Raw genomic sequence first — 21,470 nt, 5'->3', positions numbered from 1 at the left:
TTACCTGGCAGGTAACAATCAACTGTCAGGAAATTAGCTATTTCCGATGTTAACCTCAACCTTGACAAATGGCAAAATATTTATTTAACGAAATAACTTATTTAGCCAATTTTTTCCCACGTCAAACACTAACACAAGCCAATATGTAATATAGAGACAATAAGCTAAAATCACTTGCTATAGTTGAATGACTATTATGGAAGCAATAAACTTATTGAGTACCTATTGAACCACTTATTGGCAAGCAAAAGATTATGATACCTAGTCATTAAATAAAATAATATACAATTACAATAATTTAATAATAATAAATAAAAATGAGACAACACAATAATTTAATTTTCTATTGACAATCAGATTAACGATCTCGTGTAGTTGTTCTGATGCTTGAATGATTGATATTGTTCTTAATATGGCTGCCGGTTCCAATGGATGCATTTAGGTACAAAATGATTTTAACGTTCTCATAATGATGCAAAAAACTGCTTTAACTTGTACTGAATTAATAAGTACCACGTCCGTTTGTAGTAATAAACTCGGAAACAGTAAGTACCTAAGTATATTGAAAATTGTTTTACTATGTCCATGATTTCCCGCTCTTTTTTACACATATTTTTTTAATCTTTAATCACAATATAATGTACTCATGATTCAGTTATGTGATATGCTGTTCAAGTGATTAACAAACCAATATTAAAACTATATTTTTGAACTCTACAGGTCCTAAGATCTTGATATTTTATGAGTCAGAATGCAAACGAATAGTCTGTTAAATTGTTTTTCTACAACAAAATAAGTAGACAAGTATTAAAGGAACGCAGCAAGAATTACATGATGAATAATTTCTGATTTGTCCATTAGAAACAGCCCCTTTATTAATGTTCTGTCTTCACGGGCTATTATTTGAATAAGCTTCAGTCATAATAAATCAAGACAAGTCTTGTACAGAACAATGTTGCGTGCTAATCAACCAACCCGTTCCGGTCAGCGGGCAACTGTATAATAAAATTAACTAAAGACTAATCGATTGTTCACAGTCAACGACTTATTAAAATGATAGCAACAAGATTACACAATGTTGTGACCGATAGGAATCGTTTCGGTTTAGACCCATCTAAAATAATACAGCAACCAAATTTTGTAACTCTACTTTATGTACAAAACAGAAGATGCAAAACCAAATCAAAATGGTGCTATTTAGGCAGTCTTGTTGCGGGAGCGATTTCTTCCAGAAAAGTTTGTAGTAAAAAGTAACAAAGACCATAATTATGTTTCTCTAGGAATCCGACCTCTTATGGTTCTTTCTCTTGTTATCAATCGAAAAGAAACAGAAAACCTGTTGAATCAATATTGTAATGTAAACCTAAAGCTCTGTCAAACCAATAGTTAACAATGAAATTTATTGTACCATCAAAATCAAAACTACTTCAAACGGCAACTCATACTATAATGTATTGTTATTCGTAGATATCGAGTTATAACAGGTTCCACTATGCCACCCGTTCACGGCTGTTAAGTTGCTAATGTCGTATTTATAGTTTAAAAAACCCAATATTAGGTGTATCGGATGACAAGTGGTTTGGCGACATTGGCTCTTACTAGGGCTGTCATCAAGAAGAAATATAAACTAATCAAAATTATACATCCTACTATCAAAAAGTAGAAAACATTTTAAGGAAAGAATTGGATTAATCTCTCACTAGTAGATAGTGGCGTAAGACAATAAGGAAAATGTGTATTAAAGTCTAGTCTGCAATCTTTGGGATTCTAAACAAAGCCAGCCATTTATTAAAAGACAAATTAAAAAATATTACGACAAAAAGCAATTAGTCCATGTGTCATTTTTGTTTATGTCACGTGTCTAAAATAAAAAGAATTGTAGAGTCGCAAATATAATTCCGTCATAAATCTCGCAATAAATAGGAGTTTTATCTGCCGATCTGGTTAATATTCGACGGAGTATCTAGGGCGCGGACAGCCGGGCATATTTAATGATATTCATTTCATTTTCATCTTCAGTTCATTATAGAAAGGGCGGTGGAGTCGTAACCGTCTGAAGATATCTTTGTTGTGACGTTTATTAATAAAAGACAGTCAAATTAATGTCATCGATTAATCAATTTAAGTGATAAATAAAATGAAAAAGTGTCAGCCCTACTGTTTGGTGCGGAAGCGGTCACCGTTGGCCGCTGGCACACTGCCCATGACCAGCCTTTACAGTTACACGTAACGAAACACGCCCAGCTAATTCTCGCCTTTAACCCGCATAAAATAAGAATTACAATCCCGTCGATGATACACGTATACAGGGTGCAGAAAAGAAAGTTTTCTCACAGGATTACACTTGGAACAATTATTTATTTGGCGAAAATAAAGGGTACTTGTAAACTGGCAATGCATCTGCTCAATTGCGAGATGGAAATACTTGACGAGCGTGTATTTACTTTTAAGTAAATCACCTGTTTGGCAATGTAAACAAGAATAAAGTACCTTTTACAGAGCTGTAGTGTATCTTTGTAACGATGAAAATTTTATCACCAGACAGACTGCATAAAGGGAACTTGTTTGCCTTTGGACATTAAGCGTGTTTCTTTCTTTCATTACAACCTTCTGTTCCACAAAAGGCTTAAAAGATTTGGATTATTTTGGTGTCGTTACTCGTTAGGCAAAATAAGTATTTATTTTTACTTTACACTATTTATATTTTGGTTTTGTATCAATGTATACTTAGGTCTTAGATACATTTATATCATTTAAAACTTCCAGTACATTTACTAAATGAGACACGACTGTTGTTAGAACACACAGTCGGCTTATTTAGCATTCCGGCAACGGGTAGCTGCTTCCTTTCAAATAAATCAATTCTTGGGACAGCAAATATTATGAATTTTTAATTTGTATAAATTGTCCCACAATATTTTTGAAGTAGAAAGACACATCTCGCTATGGTATAAAAATATTGGTCCTATTTAAGATACAGTGCAATTAAATAACAATTATGAGCGCAGTCTCAATCCTAATAAACATAATAAATAAAGCACCAGCTTTCTAATGTATTGGCTAAATAGGCAAATAAGCTGCATTCAAAAATAATAACCCGCATAGAGACAGGCGGTGTTGCAACACCGACGCACTAAAGTGATGGGCAACGACAGAAGTGTCCCTATTTATTGCTGTCCCAAAGTCTAAATCTCACAATCATAACAAAAATAACTGTGACGTCTAATGTGTACCTATAATATCAGAGAAACTGCACCAGCTTGTTGCCTAAACGAGCAAGTAAGCTGCGTTTGAACATTCAGGCACAATTGCACTTTATAATAACCCGCATAGAAACGGCCGGTGTCGCAATACTCCGACGCACTAGGGATGGGAAGTGCTGTTTAATGCAGTGTCCCGATATGGAGGTTTTTATTTTATATTTGGCCCGTGTAAACATCGTTAGACTGTAAACTGAGACTTAACTAATTTCATTAAAATCTTCATTAGGTCATTTAGTCACCATTGCAGGAACACTACAAGGAACCAGAGGCAAATGTAGGATTTGGCCTACACACCTCTGCTATATTTACTCGTATTACTTTGAAAAATTGATTCTAATTGTGTTACTACAGGAAACTTGTCAGTTTGATTGTTGTATTGATATTTATTTATCATTGTGACTCATTGCATTCTTCTGAGATTTTTATACTAGGTATTCGTACTTGTCTCTTGGGAAACCCCAAAAGAGAACAAATGATTCCAACCAAAGATTGTAAATACTAACAGATCCTATTGTCGTATTGACAGTTGTCCCTTTAGTGTCCCGTTACAAAGCCATAAGAACCACCAGAGCGGGCTCTACGCGGATCGTGCCGCGCGTCGTAGCTGCTTATTTTCTAATTACTATGGCAATTCCATTAGAGGAGTTGTGCAATGTGACGATTATTGTGAATACCTATATTTAGCCAAACGTGTGCAAAGCCTATAGCCATAGCCAAACGAGATTACAACTAAAATTATTCTTTATACAAGCCATGCAATTGTTTGACTTAATACATAACAAATACAAAGCAGCACTTTTTCCTTTTAATAAGAATCCACGGGATTCATTGAATTGAAATACAATAGGGTAAAATTTGTTGCATCTGAACAAATATCCCGCACAACAGCGGTAAAGAACGTGACACATTCAAAATAAACACGAACGACAATTAACAGTAGCGTTGCTTCGATACATGCACTTGTAAGTGTATCTTAGTTAGCAGAAACAAAATAATTGCTTCTCAATGTAACGGACGCATCATTGCAGGCAGCCTACATAAATGGCAAATCAAGAGAACAACTACTTGTACGGCTATTAAGCACATAATGTATGTCGCAAGAGCCTTGTTTTTTAGCATTTATATGTTCTATTGCGAGGCTGGAATTCCGCTAATCGTCCTGGTAACATTTTGCACATGCCGCGGACGTTGTACCTAGACGGCGAGCGACTGTAATTTAGCCACAGCGAAGCCTACGTGAATAATGCTGCAATGAGTGGCTTATTATTTTGTTTGTTGGTAAAGAGACTGTTTGAACGTTTGTGATTTACTGTAGTAGAATAAATATTGTGATCAAGCTTAGAATCTATTTCTAAAATAACTTTAGTATTGCAACTAAGCCATACATTAAATTACTTGCCAGTTCTGTAGTGAGTTGACCCAGATATAATCAATTTTTATTCTAAACACACAATGACAAATAACGGCTGCTTTTTGATAGATATCAGGTAGTCATTATTTATTATTGTCCAGGGATGTCCGTAAAAGTGTTCCCCAGGTGTTATCGGGTGTTTGTCCTCGTCGCGCTCAAGTAAATCACCAAAGTACGGCCCGAACCCGCCGCCATCGCGCGGGCCACAATCTATGCAAATAGCCTCCTCAAACTTATTGCTCTCGCCTCGACTCCTTTCCAAATGCATACTAAATAGCGCCGACCACGCCAGCCTTTGTTTCCACTTTTTCACTTAACCTCCCAACTCGCTTGTTTTGAATGAAAACATTTTGTACATCATTATTTTGTTGTCCAAACCACTCACCAGAATAACTCATCGCACTAAGATTTCTTGAGCTCACCTTTTTAAACTTTAGTTTTATCGCTAATAAGGTTTAAGGATCGCTTTACTTCTGCATATTATATTTTTATAATTCACCGAACGCATGCAAAATGTAAATCAACACGCAAATTTTCAAGTTCATTCTCGTATAATTGGCAGTTGCAACCGGCATTTTATTTTTGTTAGAAATCTCTCACGGCAGATTGTTTTGACTTCGCATCCACGCGATTCTATCCCACAACGGGGCTTATCAAACAACTATAACAAGTTGTGTAAAAAAGTGAATGAAAATATTTTATTTGCTGCTAGATTTCCAGGGAAATTCGCTTTGTTTAGGCAGCGTGGAAAGCATTCCGAATATTTGGCCAAATATCTTTCTGTGAGAGTTACAAAGTCCAATTCGACTCTCTATTTCACCGTTTCCATTATTTAAAAAGGTTGCACTCACAAAAAAACACTATACTGGAAAAGTAACCTGCAAATGCGGTAGGTATTCCCATGGTGTTCTCGGAATAAGACACAGAATGTAACGAGAGACGATACAGCCATTCTTCCGCATAGGCTCTCGCATTGCGATCCAATTATACTTGATACCACTAGAAATATTATTGCACGGATTTGCTGCAGCTAAATAATTACTGTGAGAATCACAAACGGACAATGATGCCCAAGTATGGCCGTAAAGCGTAACTATGTCATTTACGTTTCTAATCAGTTTCCTGTATTATTGCACTGTGGAGATTTTTTATTCAACAGCCCGTGCGCAAATGTCTTTGTGCGTAATCGCTTTAAAAAAATACGAGGCAAATATGGAAAATATCGATCCTGTCAGTTGCAAATCACTTTTGCAACACAAAACAGAATACCATTAATCACTACCCATATATTTAACTAACTTGTTTTTCTGTTTAAGACTAACCTATCAAGGATACTCTTTTTTGTATTACAACCACTAGAAACAAACAATTACAAAACGATTGTATTTGGAGCAGCACAATTTACCTATTTATCAATAATTAACCTAAGAACTCAAATACCGTTTTAAATTCAGCATGGGTTTTAATTACGTCTCTCGACTCAAGATACTATTTTTCAAGCAATTAAAATGTCCTCGGAATAACGTAAATATTTTTCACCGTGAGCTCAGTCCTGTGTTTACTTTCACCGTGATCGCTTTTAGCGCTCAGTTTTCTAGAAGAAAATAATCTCATCGGTGTGCGTATTGCATCTGAATGGTCATTGACCTCGCGGATTGTCGATAACAATTGTCTCTCGCCACAAGCAGCTGTCTCACAGTGTCCGTCGGTCGTTAATTGCTCAAACCACCATCGCTTTATGACCCTCGGCAAACCAAACAAGCCATACCATGCGCTCGTCAAGTGAAGCGTATGAAACTATTGGAGGAAACACTCCAACGGCTCTATATGCCTTAACCGATTTCAAAGCACTCAAGACGTTCCTAACAAACTTGTTGCACGCTAAGAGCGTACCTAGCATAGTCATAAACTTAGTTAAACCCTCTGTCGGCAACATTGCCGGCTTCAATGCAGTTCGAATTAATTCGATTATCAGCGCACCTTGATCTCGCTAAAGCTCTCAGATTCCCTTCATTAGCTACAAGCCTAGCTGCTTAATGAAATAAACATGACGCAACGCAAATTGGGTCTATGCTTTTGTATTCACATATTTTCTATATTCCATTCAGTAAGGAGCTTTTAAAATATTTACATTAAACTGTTACTCAATATTCAGACGGCGGACGTTCCGAACGCACGCACTGTATTGGAAGTTGGTCATGAATTCATTGTTTTTGACGTAGTCGTGTGATATTGAACCACAATAGGAAAGAGTTCAGGTCACGTTTGATGTCTGTACGGTCAAAGAATATTAAAGTTCAAATATTGAATGGGTAGAGTTTTTGGAATTCCTTCAAGTCGTACGCGTATTGATTGGATTTGTTGTTAAATGGCAGTTTAAAGGTGGGACATGTGAGTTGTCGGCGCGTCCGCGCATGATGGCATGTCTGCCAGCAATATTGCAACGTGCAACTTGTGTTTATTATGATTAAGCGTAAGACGTGGATGCACGGACCTACTTACTCGGTGTAGTGTAGCTGCTCGGCTATCGAATCGGTTACGTCAGATCTTTGCACACAATTTCTACAAGAGACATCTACTCAAATACCGTGCAATTTTCCGCGTACACGTTTCGGAAGGTCAAGGGTATCGCTTACTAGTTAGAATTATGACTATTTCAGACAGCGTCACCTTATCCGAATTTCCGGGAAAACCCGTGTACCTCTTCATGTTCAAGTTGATGAATATGTAAGTTGCGAAAAAAATTCAATCCTTGAAAAAATATTTAAAAATATTACTTAAATGAAGTAACCTAACCTAACCTACCTATTAAAATAAAACTAACTCCATAAAAGGAGGACAAATATATGACTGACATTATTAATAGTGCCAAGGTTAAGATACGAATACATAAATCTTTGCAATTCTTATATCTGGCTAGTCTTATCCCATCAAAGTAGCGTTCGCACTATTATCATAATCTTCAAATAGGTTTTTTAGCAATAAAGTATTGAGTATTAAACCAATAGAAACAGTAGCATTACTGGAAATTTCCATCCAGATTGACATCTGTTGAAAATCCCCCTGTCGCAACAATGCACCATAGCTGCGCCAGCGCATCAAGTTATTGCAGACCGCGCTCCTGCGCTTATCTCTCGCCGTTCCGCGCTGACGCTTCCATTTTGCGCCACACCGAAAGTAATCTGTGCATCCGTTTTGCAAAACCTATCGTTTAACTGGTGCATAGTTTTGCATGCTAATGAATGATTAGGCTGAGGATTGCGGGTTCGTTGACATCCAGGTGCGATACGCATGATGCATTTGTTGAAATATCTTGGACTGTGATCGACAAATGATTTATGTAGTAAGTCTGTTGACGGTTTGAGCGTCCCGGAATATCGGGACACCTACTTTACTCTACTTTGGTATGTGGCAACACTATAAATGCCAAATCATTCCAATTAATTAACCAGTTAAAATAGTTGGTATGTTAAACAAAACACTTAACAAACTCGTATAATAAGACGACACTGACAGATCTACAATAAGATCGCACAACCTATTGGTCAGTGGACATACACGAGCGCGAGAACATAATGTTCTACGACTTATTACTTTATATTCGACGAGCAGGCGGGACGCGACGTCATTTACATAAGGGCCCTTCCTTATACCAAGATGCCATTGCATAGTGACAGAAGAAAATAAAGAAAGAAGTGCCGCCTGTGAAGTGTTTCAATAATTGCATAAATAAATGATAGCCTGAATTATTTGCCCCATTTTAATAAACTTCACCCACTTATATAACTTTATATTTACAAGAATGAATACGTCTCTAGCAGACTGCCTTTCAGTATTTATTTAGTCTAATAATCATCTCATAACTCACCTTACTGTGAGAATGAGTTCAAACGCAAACACGGTTCCAAATAAATAGAAAAATTTAGTTCCGGTAAATAATTTCAGCAAAAAATATTTAGAAGACACTCAATGAGTGAGTAATTTGCAAAACTTATTGTCAAAAAAAACCTAGCTCCTGGCCAGTATCCATAAAACAATATCCATCCACCATACTCTGTCAAATCTATGGTATCTGACTAGAATATTGCCCTTAGCCTCTGTTCCCGGCTCATTCATACAGCCCGTGCTCGAGAACTGATTTATCGTCTTAATTTCATAAGTATCTCTTTGTTAGCGTGGCACCTATATCATCATGTTTGAATAATACTGCGCCCTTATTGAATTTGTAAGGTCGGGATATTGCAATATGTTCGACAAAACCATATTAGAACACCCTTATTTTTCACTTTTTAAGAGCAGAATTACAGCATTGCTTGTGCTAGTGCTATTCAGTGCTTGAAGAACCTGAATTAGATTTGACAGTTGTAATAATAATTTTATAGCAAAGATAATGTTGTCATTAATTGACAGTACCTACTTACCGGTAAATTAGGTGTTCTTATCGTTCAATAATTTACAAACTTTTTTATACACAACGAGGAAGCTCTACTAGGCCTGTATCTTACTCACCTGATGGTAAGTGAACTAAACTTGCCAATCCAAAGTGTCAGGGTGAATTTTATGTTAACCCTTCACAATATTTCTTTGTTATTGAAATAATGCTACTAAAACACGAGTACGAGTCGATCCTCCGAAGCGATTTGTGTTTTGTTTCAATCTCGAAAGTAACGCGAGAGGGTTATTCGCCACAGCAATCAGCAACCTGAGTCTTGATTCGCAGCTGCGACGTACCCCGCAATGATTCATTGTCACTATGTTTAGTACAGTTTAGTTCGGTTTCTGATAACGTATAAAGTTGAGAATTGCGCAACAAACACAAGTAGATACGTCCTTACATCTGGCAGTATGGAGTTGGCAAGCGTTCCGGTGACTCAGAGGTGCTCCCGAGTGGACCAAAGATTCTCATCGGCGAGTTGCTTGATCAAATTTAAATATCGCCTCGATTACTCACAAAGTAAATAGAAAATTCTATCTCAGAACTCCGTGATTTATAAACAAGTATATTGCACTGATTTCTTTGAAGAGTTGGGATTTAAGAGGAAGGAGGTCGAATTTGGATGAGATACGTGTCTTGTTTATGTTTGCATTTAAAACACAGGTGATTTAAATAGCTGTAACATTGAAATAATAAGATTGTTGATGATTATGATTCAGATTCTCCATACACCTACCTATCCATCGAGGTAGAGCCTTGAATCAGAGCAATTTGCGATTTATAAAAAAATCACTAACAGTAGTTCACAAAAATAAATTATTTCAGTAGCAAAGCTAGGTGCATAAAATTATCCTCCTCTACGCAATAGGGTAAACATTGCACGTGACCTTTTAGCAGAAACGCACAGGTGTAGCACGGTATTTAGAGCAGTTCCAAGTAAACCACCACGCGTGGAACACGATTGACACACTCTGGGCTGCTGACGTAGACAAAACATTGGAAGACCACGCACTACGTCCATAATGGATGCATGGACAGAAGGTTTATCAAAGAATATAATGTGGATCATTCAATACAAGTAGTTACTTACTGAAAGGATTGTTTCCCACTTTGGATAGTTTTAGTTTTGAAGTTTTTGGACTGGTTCTTCAGATGTGTAAAAGGTTCTAAAAGAAATCTCGATGTTGTTCTAACATGTACCTTCTTATTTTTTGAAGTTGCATCTGAGTAACTTTTAAACTGGCTGAAAGACAGCTGCGTAGTGTCAAGTATTTTACATTTTGTGAAGAGTTTTGCTAGAATATTACACGTTAAACCAACACTATTGTCTGATAAGAAAGCTTATTTGCATGATAAACACTTGGTGCCGGTTACAGCCTCTTTAAATAGTGCTATAGTAGAGTAGTAAATAGCCAGAGAGAGTGATCTTTCGGAATTTACTTCTGCTGTGCTACAACTACGAATATGCAAGCGTCGCACATTTGTAAACATTTTTGCCGAGGCGTAAACATCTCTGTAACCCGTACTAGACCGATGTAAACACAAGTAACCAGTAGGCCTGTGCGTCACTGCAATTGTTTACCCCTGGTGACGCGGCACTCCTGCGCAGGTATGGCGCCGACTGTAAACATTTACACTACTCCGACCTTTGTGGAAAGTAAGACAATGGTATCAATTATGGGATTTATGTCTATGCTCGGTTCAGTGTTGGAAATAAAAATTAATTTTATCAATGCACATGCTGTCGTAGCCGGCGCATTCGTCACATAGGTAGGTACATACTTTCAAAGAGGTAAAAGTAGGAAACGTACCTTTTTCATTTGCTCTTTCAGGAGTCCTGCTGCGTCTTCCCTACATAACTCTACATTCATCTCCCAAAATACATAGTAGTATAGTAAATAAAGCGATCGTTTTTAAACCTGCTGCACTTACAACGATCTATCTTCGTCAATACCACACCAAATAGTGATAATTCTATTTCAATACACTTCATCATGTTAGAGCAATGAAATGTCCTTACATTCGCACGTGGTCGCGCGATGCGTTTGTAAACAGCGCGGGTAAACATCTTTGTGGCATCGGTGCGCACGCGCTTGCAGCTAGTTTGTGCGCAGCAGTTTGATGACCCTTGAAACACGTTATGGTACGTGGAGACATTAGATTTGAACTCTTTCTTTTGTAGGAAACTAGAGAAATGGCCAGTCATATGTGATCTAAGGTTTTTACAAAATTGTCTGTAAAAAAGTTGTCTCAGTCAGTCAGCTCAGGTACAGAAAATACAGGATTTAAAAGTGACTTTAGATGAAGTAATTGCTTGCTTCTGAAATATATGTGTTAACGACGGACAACTACGGAACGCGTGGCACCACACGCACTTGGCGAATTTTTTATGACCTAACTAAAACAATTAAGTAAACTTTTCCTTAGCCATATTAAATTCAAAATAATTAAAACAAACAAAGATTCTACTTTAAATTTTAATCTAATTAATGAACCCACGTACAAACATCTAACCACGACAATACCTATTCCGACAAGAAAGCATTACCATCACAAACTCGGATATTAATTTTCCGATTAAGTATGCCGATGAGGAATTAATAAAATCCCACTGCCCCATTTCAGGGGAGGTTGTCCATTGAATAATTGATATAACGGCGCGACGAAAATCGAGAGGGGACGCATCGTTATTGATTCGATAACTAGTCCGTAACACATTCACATCTGGGGCTTCAAAGGGCGTTAATAGGTAGACAAACGCTCCTATTACATATGCGAACGCAGCGTGGGACGTCCACCTACAAGGTGGACCGACGACAAATCGTAAAGGTAGCAGGGAAGCGCTGGACGCAGGCCGCTACCAATCGATCAACGTGGAAAGCATTAGGGGAGGCCTATGTTCAGCAGTGGTCGACCTATGGCTGAAATGATGATGATGACTTATGCGATAACAGAAAAGTTGCAAGAAAATAAACCCTTATCACTGTAATTGTTGACTTTATCTTAGACTAGCGGCCGCCCGCGACTTCGTACGCGTGGAACCCGTTTCACCCCCTTAGGGGTGGAGTTTCGTAAAATCCGTTCTTAGTGAGCATCTACGCTCTAAAAGGAATCTCCATGCAAAATTTGAGACTCCTAGCACTTGTAGTTTCTGAGAATCGGTGACCTTTCGCTTTATAAATATAGAATATAGAAATTAGTTTTATAGAATACCATAAGGCCTTTTTCAGTACACTTAAACAGGTCTGAAATATAGCTTGTTCTATCGTCACGTTATATGTGGCAATAACGATGTTGTAATGTTAGTTGCTCTAGTTTTCGTATAGATTTTACTTCAATCTAAAGACTACATGCCAAAATGTCATCATGTCAGTGCAGAGAAATGTCAAATCATGACATATTATGTAAATGCTCGCGAAAACCAGTTTCACGGCCAAAACCTGAAATGAACGCGCACGCGACTCTTATGTGATAACACTGAATGGCTATACAAATCTTTTGGTTATTATTATGAGTAAGGTAGTTAAAATGAGTAATCTACTGAAACAAGACAAATAATACAACATACTCTCTCTGTAGCTGTGCCTTAAATAAACAAATACATTTTAAATCTAACTATACACTGAACATACTCAGTTTTCACTATATTAATATCTGTAATACTGTCATGTCTGTCGTTGCTTATTACTTAACTTCGTAGATGAACAAATATTCACTCCGTTTAAAATTGTAACATTTCATGCTTAACTCTTTCCTCACTCGCAAAACTCGTCCCCCTGTAAACGTCCCAACGTATTCTGCAGCAAAATCTATCCATATAGGTGTATTAAACAAGCTTGTTTCGTAATTTGGCGATATTAAAAACGTGTTAATAACGTTCAGTTAGAAACAAAAAAGGCAAACCGCACAGGCCGATCGGCCGGCGGCGGACGGCCGAAAATTAATTAACATACTTCGGGCAACCCTCGCACAGGTGGCCGCCACCCTATATACGAGTTACACCCCTGATATTCGCTGCAGTTCACGCAGTTTTGCACCTTATCACCTTTCACAAAAACACATTATCGCCAAACAGAAGTACGGTACGGTACCAGCGATATGAAACGTGTTCGCTAGGGATAGCTCCAGATGTCGGATTGCATAGAGATATAATAAAATCATGAGTATTATTAGATTCATTAATTGCCCTAATTGAGACACCTTTAAGGTTCAAATTCGTGAATGTTTTGAATAATAAATAGAGAAACGGTAAAAAATACTGTGAAATGGAACGACAACAGTCTCTATTAGAGCCCAGTTGCTGCTTGTTTATGCCGATATTATTAGTATCATTATCATTATACTTACCACTCCACGAATCCATTCAGTCTCTCTTCTACACTTCCATCTACTTAATATAAAACCTTTTATCTTATTAATAATCCAAATTACTCAACGCATACATTTTCTCAATTCGTTCCAGGTTAGTAGGATGGTTAAATTTGAAATGCAAAAGCTTTTCAATTAAGGCTATTGCATGCAATACATATCGCATAATAGTTCACAGTAATGACCCTTTTTTCTCTTAAGAACATGGAAACTTTAACAACAGCATTTTTAAATGACACTTGGCACGAACGAGTTTTCTTCGAAAATGATTCAAGGGCAAGGCATTTTCGCGACATAATCATTTGAATATGGTTGTAAATCTATGTTTTAGCCTTTTTATTATGTGCCTTGGAATTGTTTATGAAACAGGTTTGGAAGTTTTAGGAAGTTCTTAGAGACATTTAGTTACTTAACCATAATTTGTTAATTTTAACAATACATTTGACACAAAGTTAACGTCTCTGTAAGAGCGAGTTTAAATGATTTTTGAGCAAGTAGTGCTAAGACGAATCTACATTTAATCTTTAATCTTTACAATTTTATTAATTAGAATCATATTTATTAACATGACAGTCTTGAAAAATAATCTCAAAAATGAATCTCGCGAAATCAATTTTGGGCATGCCGTATAAGGAAACATGCATTGAGTAACATGCGATCTATTAATATCCTAATACATAATCCATTTGTGCGTTATTATGTTCTATAAATACAGCCGCTTTGTACCACCCACTCCAGTCTGAACCGTTCTGGAGAGTTTATACTAGCTCTATTTATAGTTCGACCTAAGATGTTTGACCATGTTAGCAAAGCGCAGCATGTTTATGATAATCGAAACATTAAAACTATAGATACATTAATAAGCATACCAAATATGATCTGTGTTTTAATTTAGAATGATAGCATCAACACACCATCCACATATTCGTTGCAAAAATCACACTTAATACAAGTGCATAGAGCCACAGTTTTTAACTTGATGTGGTCATTCGTACAAGTAGTATTACGCCCGTTTTCACAAACATTACTATGAGGTACAGTGTGCGTGAACGCACAGGGTGACACACGAACCAATCACAGAGCTCTGTTCAACGCTGTGCGTTCGATTTGCTGCTTCACTTAAGCAAGCATCGGTTGTGAATACGGGCGTTAGTGATGATAGAGATCAACAAGACCAAATAGAGGGGTCACGATCCTTAACACTGATTGAAGGAGCAATTAGCAAGAGGTAGAACTGTGTATGCCCTTGCCCTTCTATACTATACGCTAATTGCGACAAGAAAGCTAAAGAAACAAAGTTCAACCTTACTGAGACTTACTTCAAAAGCACATCAGTAATTCATTACCTTTTTATATTGTGCTTTGTTAGGAAAATCTAACTGACATACAAGAGAAACAAACATCACTACATAGTATAAAACAAAGTCGCTTTCCGCTGTCTATCCCTATGTATGCTTAGATCTTTAAAACTGCGTAACCGATTTTGATACATTTTTTTTAATAGATTGAGTGATTTAAGAGAAAGGTTATATGTTTAACTTAGCACCCGTGCGAAGCCGAGGCGGGTCGCTAGTTATTATGCAAAACTCTACAAATCCATTTATTGTCTAAAATCGAATGTAAAAGATGACTTTCTGAAAATACAAGATTCTGCTTTCTATATGTTTACGAATCATTCTTTTCTACGATATAAGATAGGATGCGAAAAATCCTATGAGTACAAAGAAAGGCTAATTGTAACCACAATCTTGAAATACATCTGTTAACGAGAGTCATTGAAGTTCATGGGCGCAATGAGTGATAATTGGCATAATCGTGCAACATGTACTTATACAATTTGTTGAAATGTCTATTTAACTTGTCTGGCAAGGACCTATTAGTAACTAACTATACCAAACAATATTAATATTTCTGGCTTAAGTTTATAAGTTTTTACCAAAAAGAAGAAAGCAAGGAGCTCTGTCAACTTTTCTGTATCCTGTACCTACCACATTTAAAGCAAATAAATGATGATTCTGATTCTGATTCGAATCATCACTATAAAATATGCTGTATTATTACACAGTCATTTTCACAAACAACTAAAAGAAAATGTGTGTAATCATCAAATAAAACACTTGTCCCTTAAAACAAGATGTAGAGTCCCCTACTTCTATAATCCCCCTTGTTTTCGCCTAAATGATAATATTAGGAGCAAAACAATAGGACAACTGAGGACATACACAAACTGAACACATTGTCGTCGCTCAAACGCATTCATAACCATCAAAACCCCTCGCGAATCGCACCACTGAATGTCATACTTATAAGCAAAAGTGCGGGTCGCATCGCGTCCCTTGTATTAGGGCTGCCAACTGCCGTACTTTCCCTGGGGACAACCTAATTCACACCTAAATACTGTCTTCGAATTAAAAAAAGAAGCTTCTGTTTACAGTAACAATACAAAATATAGCTACAAAATATTATACTCTTTATTCGCACACTACACAAAACAGACAAATAGCACCGAAATGGCACAATTTAGGCGGTCTTATCCCTAAAAACCGTTTCCTCCAAACCCAGGGAAAGTGACAGTCGTTTAAACTAAAAGGGAACCAAATACGTAATTAAAAGAGATGTCAAAATGCTACTGCTAATCTTAAAACTAAGGAGAACATTAATCGCTTCGACTTTCCAGCAAGTGACTTTGTCCCTATGTAAAAAAAAGCTTTAATTCGTCCCGGAAAAGATTGAAAATACAGCCCTACACCCAGGCCCTTTATTGCGGACACTTGTCATACGTCCACAAAGGCCGGGTGCTTTATTATTTTAATTATTGCACGTTACGCTCCCTTTGCGGAGCGCAGCTCGTATTAGTCACTAGAATTGAACTAATTGAAACCCTCTATGTGCCACTTGACACTACATCGGCGGATATTACGGGGACAATCATGAACGCCATGGTATCGCGGTTGTACCGTGTCATTACTGAACGCTTTGATGCAGTTGAGGCCAAAAGAATCTTCCATTTAATGAAATGGAAACAAATGAAGGCAAGAACATTGTCTGTTTCTAATGTTGTCGAATTGTAGGTACACACAATACAACGGATTGTAGGTACTTATTTTAGGTAAATCCGATTTCCTTGTCAATAAAGCTCATAGTGCCTCTATAAGGTTTCGCTTTTATTGTATAAGTAGGTACCTATAATTTATAACTTGTTGACTGCATCATTGCAGGTTAAACAAAAATTAATATTATCATGCGTGTTAAATTAAACTTAATACGCATTATATCGAACTATTAATTGTTATTATTGTACTGAAATACATAATTACTTAATGAAATGATCAGGCCGTTTTCCTGTTAATAAAATCTGACGTACGAGTACATTCATAACGTTGCGATAAAAATTGTTATGACGTATTAGGGGAGAGTTCGGTATATTGTACCGCCGGGTAAATTGTACCACCCTCATATTTCGTAAAGTATTTAATGAATGTCTGTAATTGCAACACTCAGCCATACACAACTAAAATCAATTAATATCGGCCATGTGGNGGAGTCGGTTTTATTTTTTTTTATAAAATTTAATTAAAAGCACTATCACCTAGTCGGCTAAATTGTACCACATCAAGTTGTATGGAACTTAACCAAAGGATTTTGATTTTTTTTTTAGTAAATAATATTTTGAATTTATAATAGCGTAGTTATGTTTGACTAACAACAAATGAAAGCAAAAGACTGGCAAAGTAGATTAAGTACAAGTGTGCGTTACGATAATTGGAATTACAAAACTTGTACTCAAAATCGTGATAACGTGTAAATCAATATCGATTGTCTATGTTATTAACTACTGTTCCTTTTCGTTTCCTAATTTGTTAAGAATGTATCGTATAATATTTTGACATAGTTTTTTTATAGGCTTGAAATTTATTGAAATCCAATTTAGTAACCCTGTGGTACAAATTATCGGACCGGTTGGCTAAATTGGACCGAAGCTCTGAACTCTTACTTTGTTGATTTGTGCTAAATTTACAACAATCATGTTAATTAATACTTATGAAATAGTAAGTTGAATAATGTATCTTTTATTATATACCATGGACATTAGCAAAAACAAAAGAAAACTATGTGTAAAATGGGATTGAAAAAAACTGGTCCAAATTAGCGGACTCTCCCTTAATACTTAATAATATAAATATTATATGAAATAATATGAGCACACTCTGTTCAAAGGGAAGGAAAGAACGATTCTCTTAAATGGTTTAAATGGTTAAACAAAGTAGGTACAATAGGCTAGTTGCCTAAAAAAATTTTTTTAGTCCGTAATGTTTAATATCAAAAAATATTGGACACATATATTTTTATTTGTCAATCTAACAAATAATTACATAGTTATGGTGCGTTGAAGTTGCGCACGACGTCACAACGTGCGGCATTTTTAAGCAAGCGTTGACGTCACGGGCCTCTTCTTATGAACTTTGGGGCGCTTTATCTCTTTAAATTTTCATTAGTTTGAAAAAGTGAAAAATACGTGTAGAGTATTTTTTGATAAGTTAACTGACGGACTAATTAAAACTCTTGCTTTTTGACCCAGGCAACATCCCCATTAATACTTTTAAACGTTTAATGTACTTTCATTCAAAGGAAGTGAATGGTTGTGTAGAAAATAAATATTATTTCCGCAATGTAATGGAAAGTAGAACGAAGGATATAATTAATGCTGTTTATAATTTACAACTATTATTCTCATCTAAATACTTATTTAAGTATCTGAACATTACACGGTTAGCTTTTATCTCTCGTATTTACAAAACAACGCTTAAAATTCTCAATCTCAGTCATAGATCCTGTGATTGATCTAAATATCGAATATCACCCAGTTAAAAGTCTAAATTGATGCATTAAATTTAATCTTATGTTATGAGCTTTCTCGTATTACGCAACTGACATACTAACTGGAATAAAACTTGTGCATTCAAACTCAGATATGAAACGCACAGTTGCAAAAATTTTTTGATAAAAATACGATTCCGGTATGTAGTGAGAGATAAGATTTTATAAAGTAGCGAAAGGCAATAGCGTCACAAGGCGGGCAAATACTTGCCTCCGCGGATCTGATCTTCATAAAGAAATTCTCTGTTTTGATATTATATTTATACTGTAAACATTTCGTACCTGCATATTTCTAGCAGTAAATATGAAAATTTCCGGAATGCCTACGACCTCGGCTCGAGGAAACAAAGATTATATTTGGTATTAAGAAAATTTCCTTCTCGGTAAGAGCAGATTGAATTTTTCAGTTTCATTGTTGGATAAACATTCTTGGCGGCACGCGTTCGCGTAGGTATTTAACATTTGTGTATTCCCGTTTATGTCTGGGATTAGGGCTTTTTTATGGCCACCGTAACGCAAACAACTTTGTGGGGTTAGGTATGTTCCTACGCCACTAGCTCGTGAGCTATTTCAATGAGCTAGCTTAAAGCTGAAACTATTTAGCTTTGGATCGAGCGTTTATCTCAGTATTGGCAGGTTGCTAACTGTATTATATCGACAATGCGATTGGAAGTTTACTCGCACGCATTCGACAAACTCTGTGACGTCAGACAACCGCACTGAACTATTACACGCTGCTTGCTTTTACAGCGCTTTTAGAAGTTTAGGGCGGCCGCTCAAAGATGAAACTTTATGAGTTAATGAATTTCTTTGGATGTAGCAATGTTTATTTCAATTCTAATACGGTTAAAGCACTGTTTTACAAATGTGTATCATTTTGAAACAATATTTCCATTAATAAATGCAAACAGATTATAGCTCTGCGCTTCATTTACAGGAAATAAACAAGGATATAAATGGGGAACTTAATAGATTTTTAAATAGGGCATCCCATTCTGACTTCAACTGAAAACTGAAAGAGTTATCTATGTCATATGAAGCAAGGGTAATGAAAGTGTAGGTCATAGGTATTTACGAGTTTTCATTGAGGTTTTCGTAGCCACCTCCATGCTTAGGTTAAAACTGTTTGTAGTTAAACAAATTAATTTAATTTATTCGTATATTAAAATTCATGTGTAACGTTCGATCAATTTTTGATCGAAATAATATCATCATCATTTCAGCCTCAGGACGTCCACTGCTGAACATAGGCCTCCCCGATGTGTAACGTAGTATTTCTACAACAGCCTGTATATTTAAATAAAACACTCATCTTCCTCAATTAATATAAATAATTAATTCCCGGTATCCCGCAGCGATTGCATCACTTGAATGGAGTTGTGGGTACTTGCGAGTCTATTTGTGTGAAACCACAGCGATAATTACTTACGTTGACTTCGACAAATGTTGACATGATTCATGGCAGTTGCAGCGCTGGTAAAGGTAGAGACACACTGTATTCGGTCAGTGGTTAGTTAGTTAGTTTATATGAATAGTTACCATGACGCAATTAATTAAATGACAGGTTTTTATTACCTGCAGTAGCAGGTACAAGTAAGTACACACACACAACTTCCTTGATGCTATCTATTTATCTATCTATAGTAGTAGTAGTAGCCTTTAGGGTCTCCTCTTCAACCTTTCACCGACTTCTGTTCCTGGTTACTACGAAAAAGACACGTTCGTAGGTACTTTTTTCAGAAGCCAAGCAGCTATAAATCTAGGTATAAGTATTTTATAAAACAAACTGTAGATACTAGAGATCAAAGCCTTCATTCGGGATACATAGCAATTCACTTTTATTCCAATTTTATTACACTTAACTATTCAGTGTATCTCCTGCTTAACCCCAACTCATCTGTCTGACATTGTAGTATAGTAACAATGGTCCACTCTCGCCAACAAACAAACAACAAGATGTAGTCCGATTTGACGCGGTTTTTACTATTCCGAATGCTCAGGTGAAATGTAACGCGTTAGCCAAATGGGTTTAGTTTGTGTTGCGGAAAAAGAGTAAAAAGAAACTCAGTTACGAGTATTTAGATGCTGAAAATGGTTCAGCTTTTAGCAGATTTACTTCCAATATAAGTAAATAACTTTCTTGTCTTTCAAGTGATCAATGATATTAATTAGTAATGTAGAGTTTTCATAGACGTTGAATGACGTGAATAATAACAAATATTATCTCCATTCCTTCATTTAATTAAATAACAAGACCTAAAATGTTTTAACCCAAAATCTTGTATCTCATCTTAGAAAGCCTTGACACCCAAACTACAGACTTCGTCGACCACCAGTTTGTAGTCGGCGAGGTGTCCCTCACTTTGCAATCCAGTTTATGTAGAACACAACTTTATTTGAGATGGTACCTACTATTCGCTGCAACTCCTGTGTAGCCAGGATCGACAGCTTGACCATCAATAAAAACCCAACCAGTGAAGGCCAAGTTTGTTCCGGGGCGGGAAATTATTGGACCCGCAACGAAATAGTTTAGTAGAAGTTATAACTAACCTTTCTTTTTAATTGTTTCAGCGAGCGGTGCGCTCGCAGCCGGCACCATTGCGTCTCCATGGAGCACGCCGGCCGGCGCGCCCGACACCAACGGCTCGGGCGGCGCCGATGCCAAACACCTGGATGTCGGCGATGCGAGCGACGACGAGAAGGTAAACTGAACCTTATTACCTTAGACGACGAGCTAGAGTTGCCTAACATAAAAGGCTCGGGCGGCGCCGATGCCAAACACCTGGATGTCGGCGATGCGAGCGACGACGAGAAGGTAAACTGAACCTTATTACCTTAGACGACGAGCTAGAGTTGCCTAACATAAAAGGCTCGGGCGGCGCCGATGCCAAACACCTGGATGTCGGCGATGCGAGCGACGACGAGAAGGTAAACTGAACCTTATTACCTTAGACGACGAGCTAGAGTTGCCTAACATAAAAGGCTCGGGCGGCGCCGATGCCAAACACCTGGATGTCGGCGATGCGAGCGACGACGAGAAGGTAAACTGAACCTTATTACCTTAGACGACGAGCTAGAGTTGCCTAACATAAAAGGCTCGGGCGGCGCCGATGCC

At 37.0% G+C, this 21,470-nt stretch overlaps 1 protein-coding gene across 2 annotated transcripts in view; it reads left to right on the top strand.

Annotated features, from left to right (window-relative positions):
- Window positions 1–21,470, top strand: part of scalloped (TEA domain transcription factor 1 homolog scalloped) — an 84,539-nt gene that overhangs the window by 42,096 nt on the left and 20,973 nt on the right. For both annotated transcript variants that reach the window (XM_028301651.1, XM_028301650.1), the window contains one exon: window positions 20,927–21,057. In XM_028301651.1, the coding sequence (XP_028157452.1) occupies window positions 20,927–21,057 (131 nt within the window). The remainder of the gene's footprint in view (window positions 1–20,926; window positions 21,058–21,470) is intronic.

The sequence above is a fragment of the Ostrinia furnacalis genome, unplaced genomic scaffold (genome assembly GCF_004193835.3).
Source record: "Ostrinia furnacalis isolate ACB-3 unplaced genomic scaffold, ASM419383v2 OfSCF0963, whole genome shotgun sequence".
NCBI classification, from domain to species: domain Eukaryota; kingdom Metazoa; phylum Arthropoda; class Insecta; order Lepidoptera; family Crambidae; genus Ostrinia; species Ostrinia furnacalis.
The sequence above is the reverse complement of the archived record's forward strand: the minus strand, read 5'-3'. Positions and strand labels throughout refer to the sequence as shown.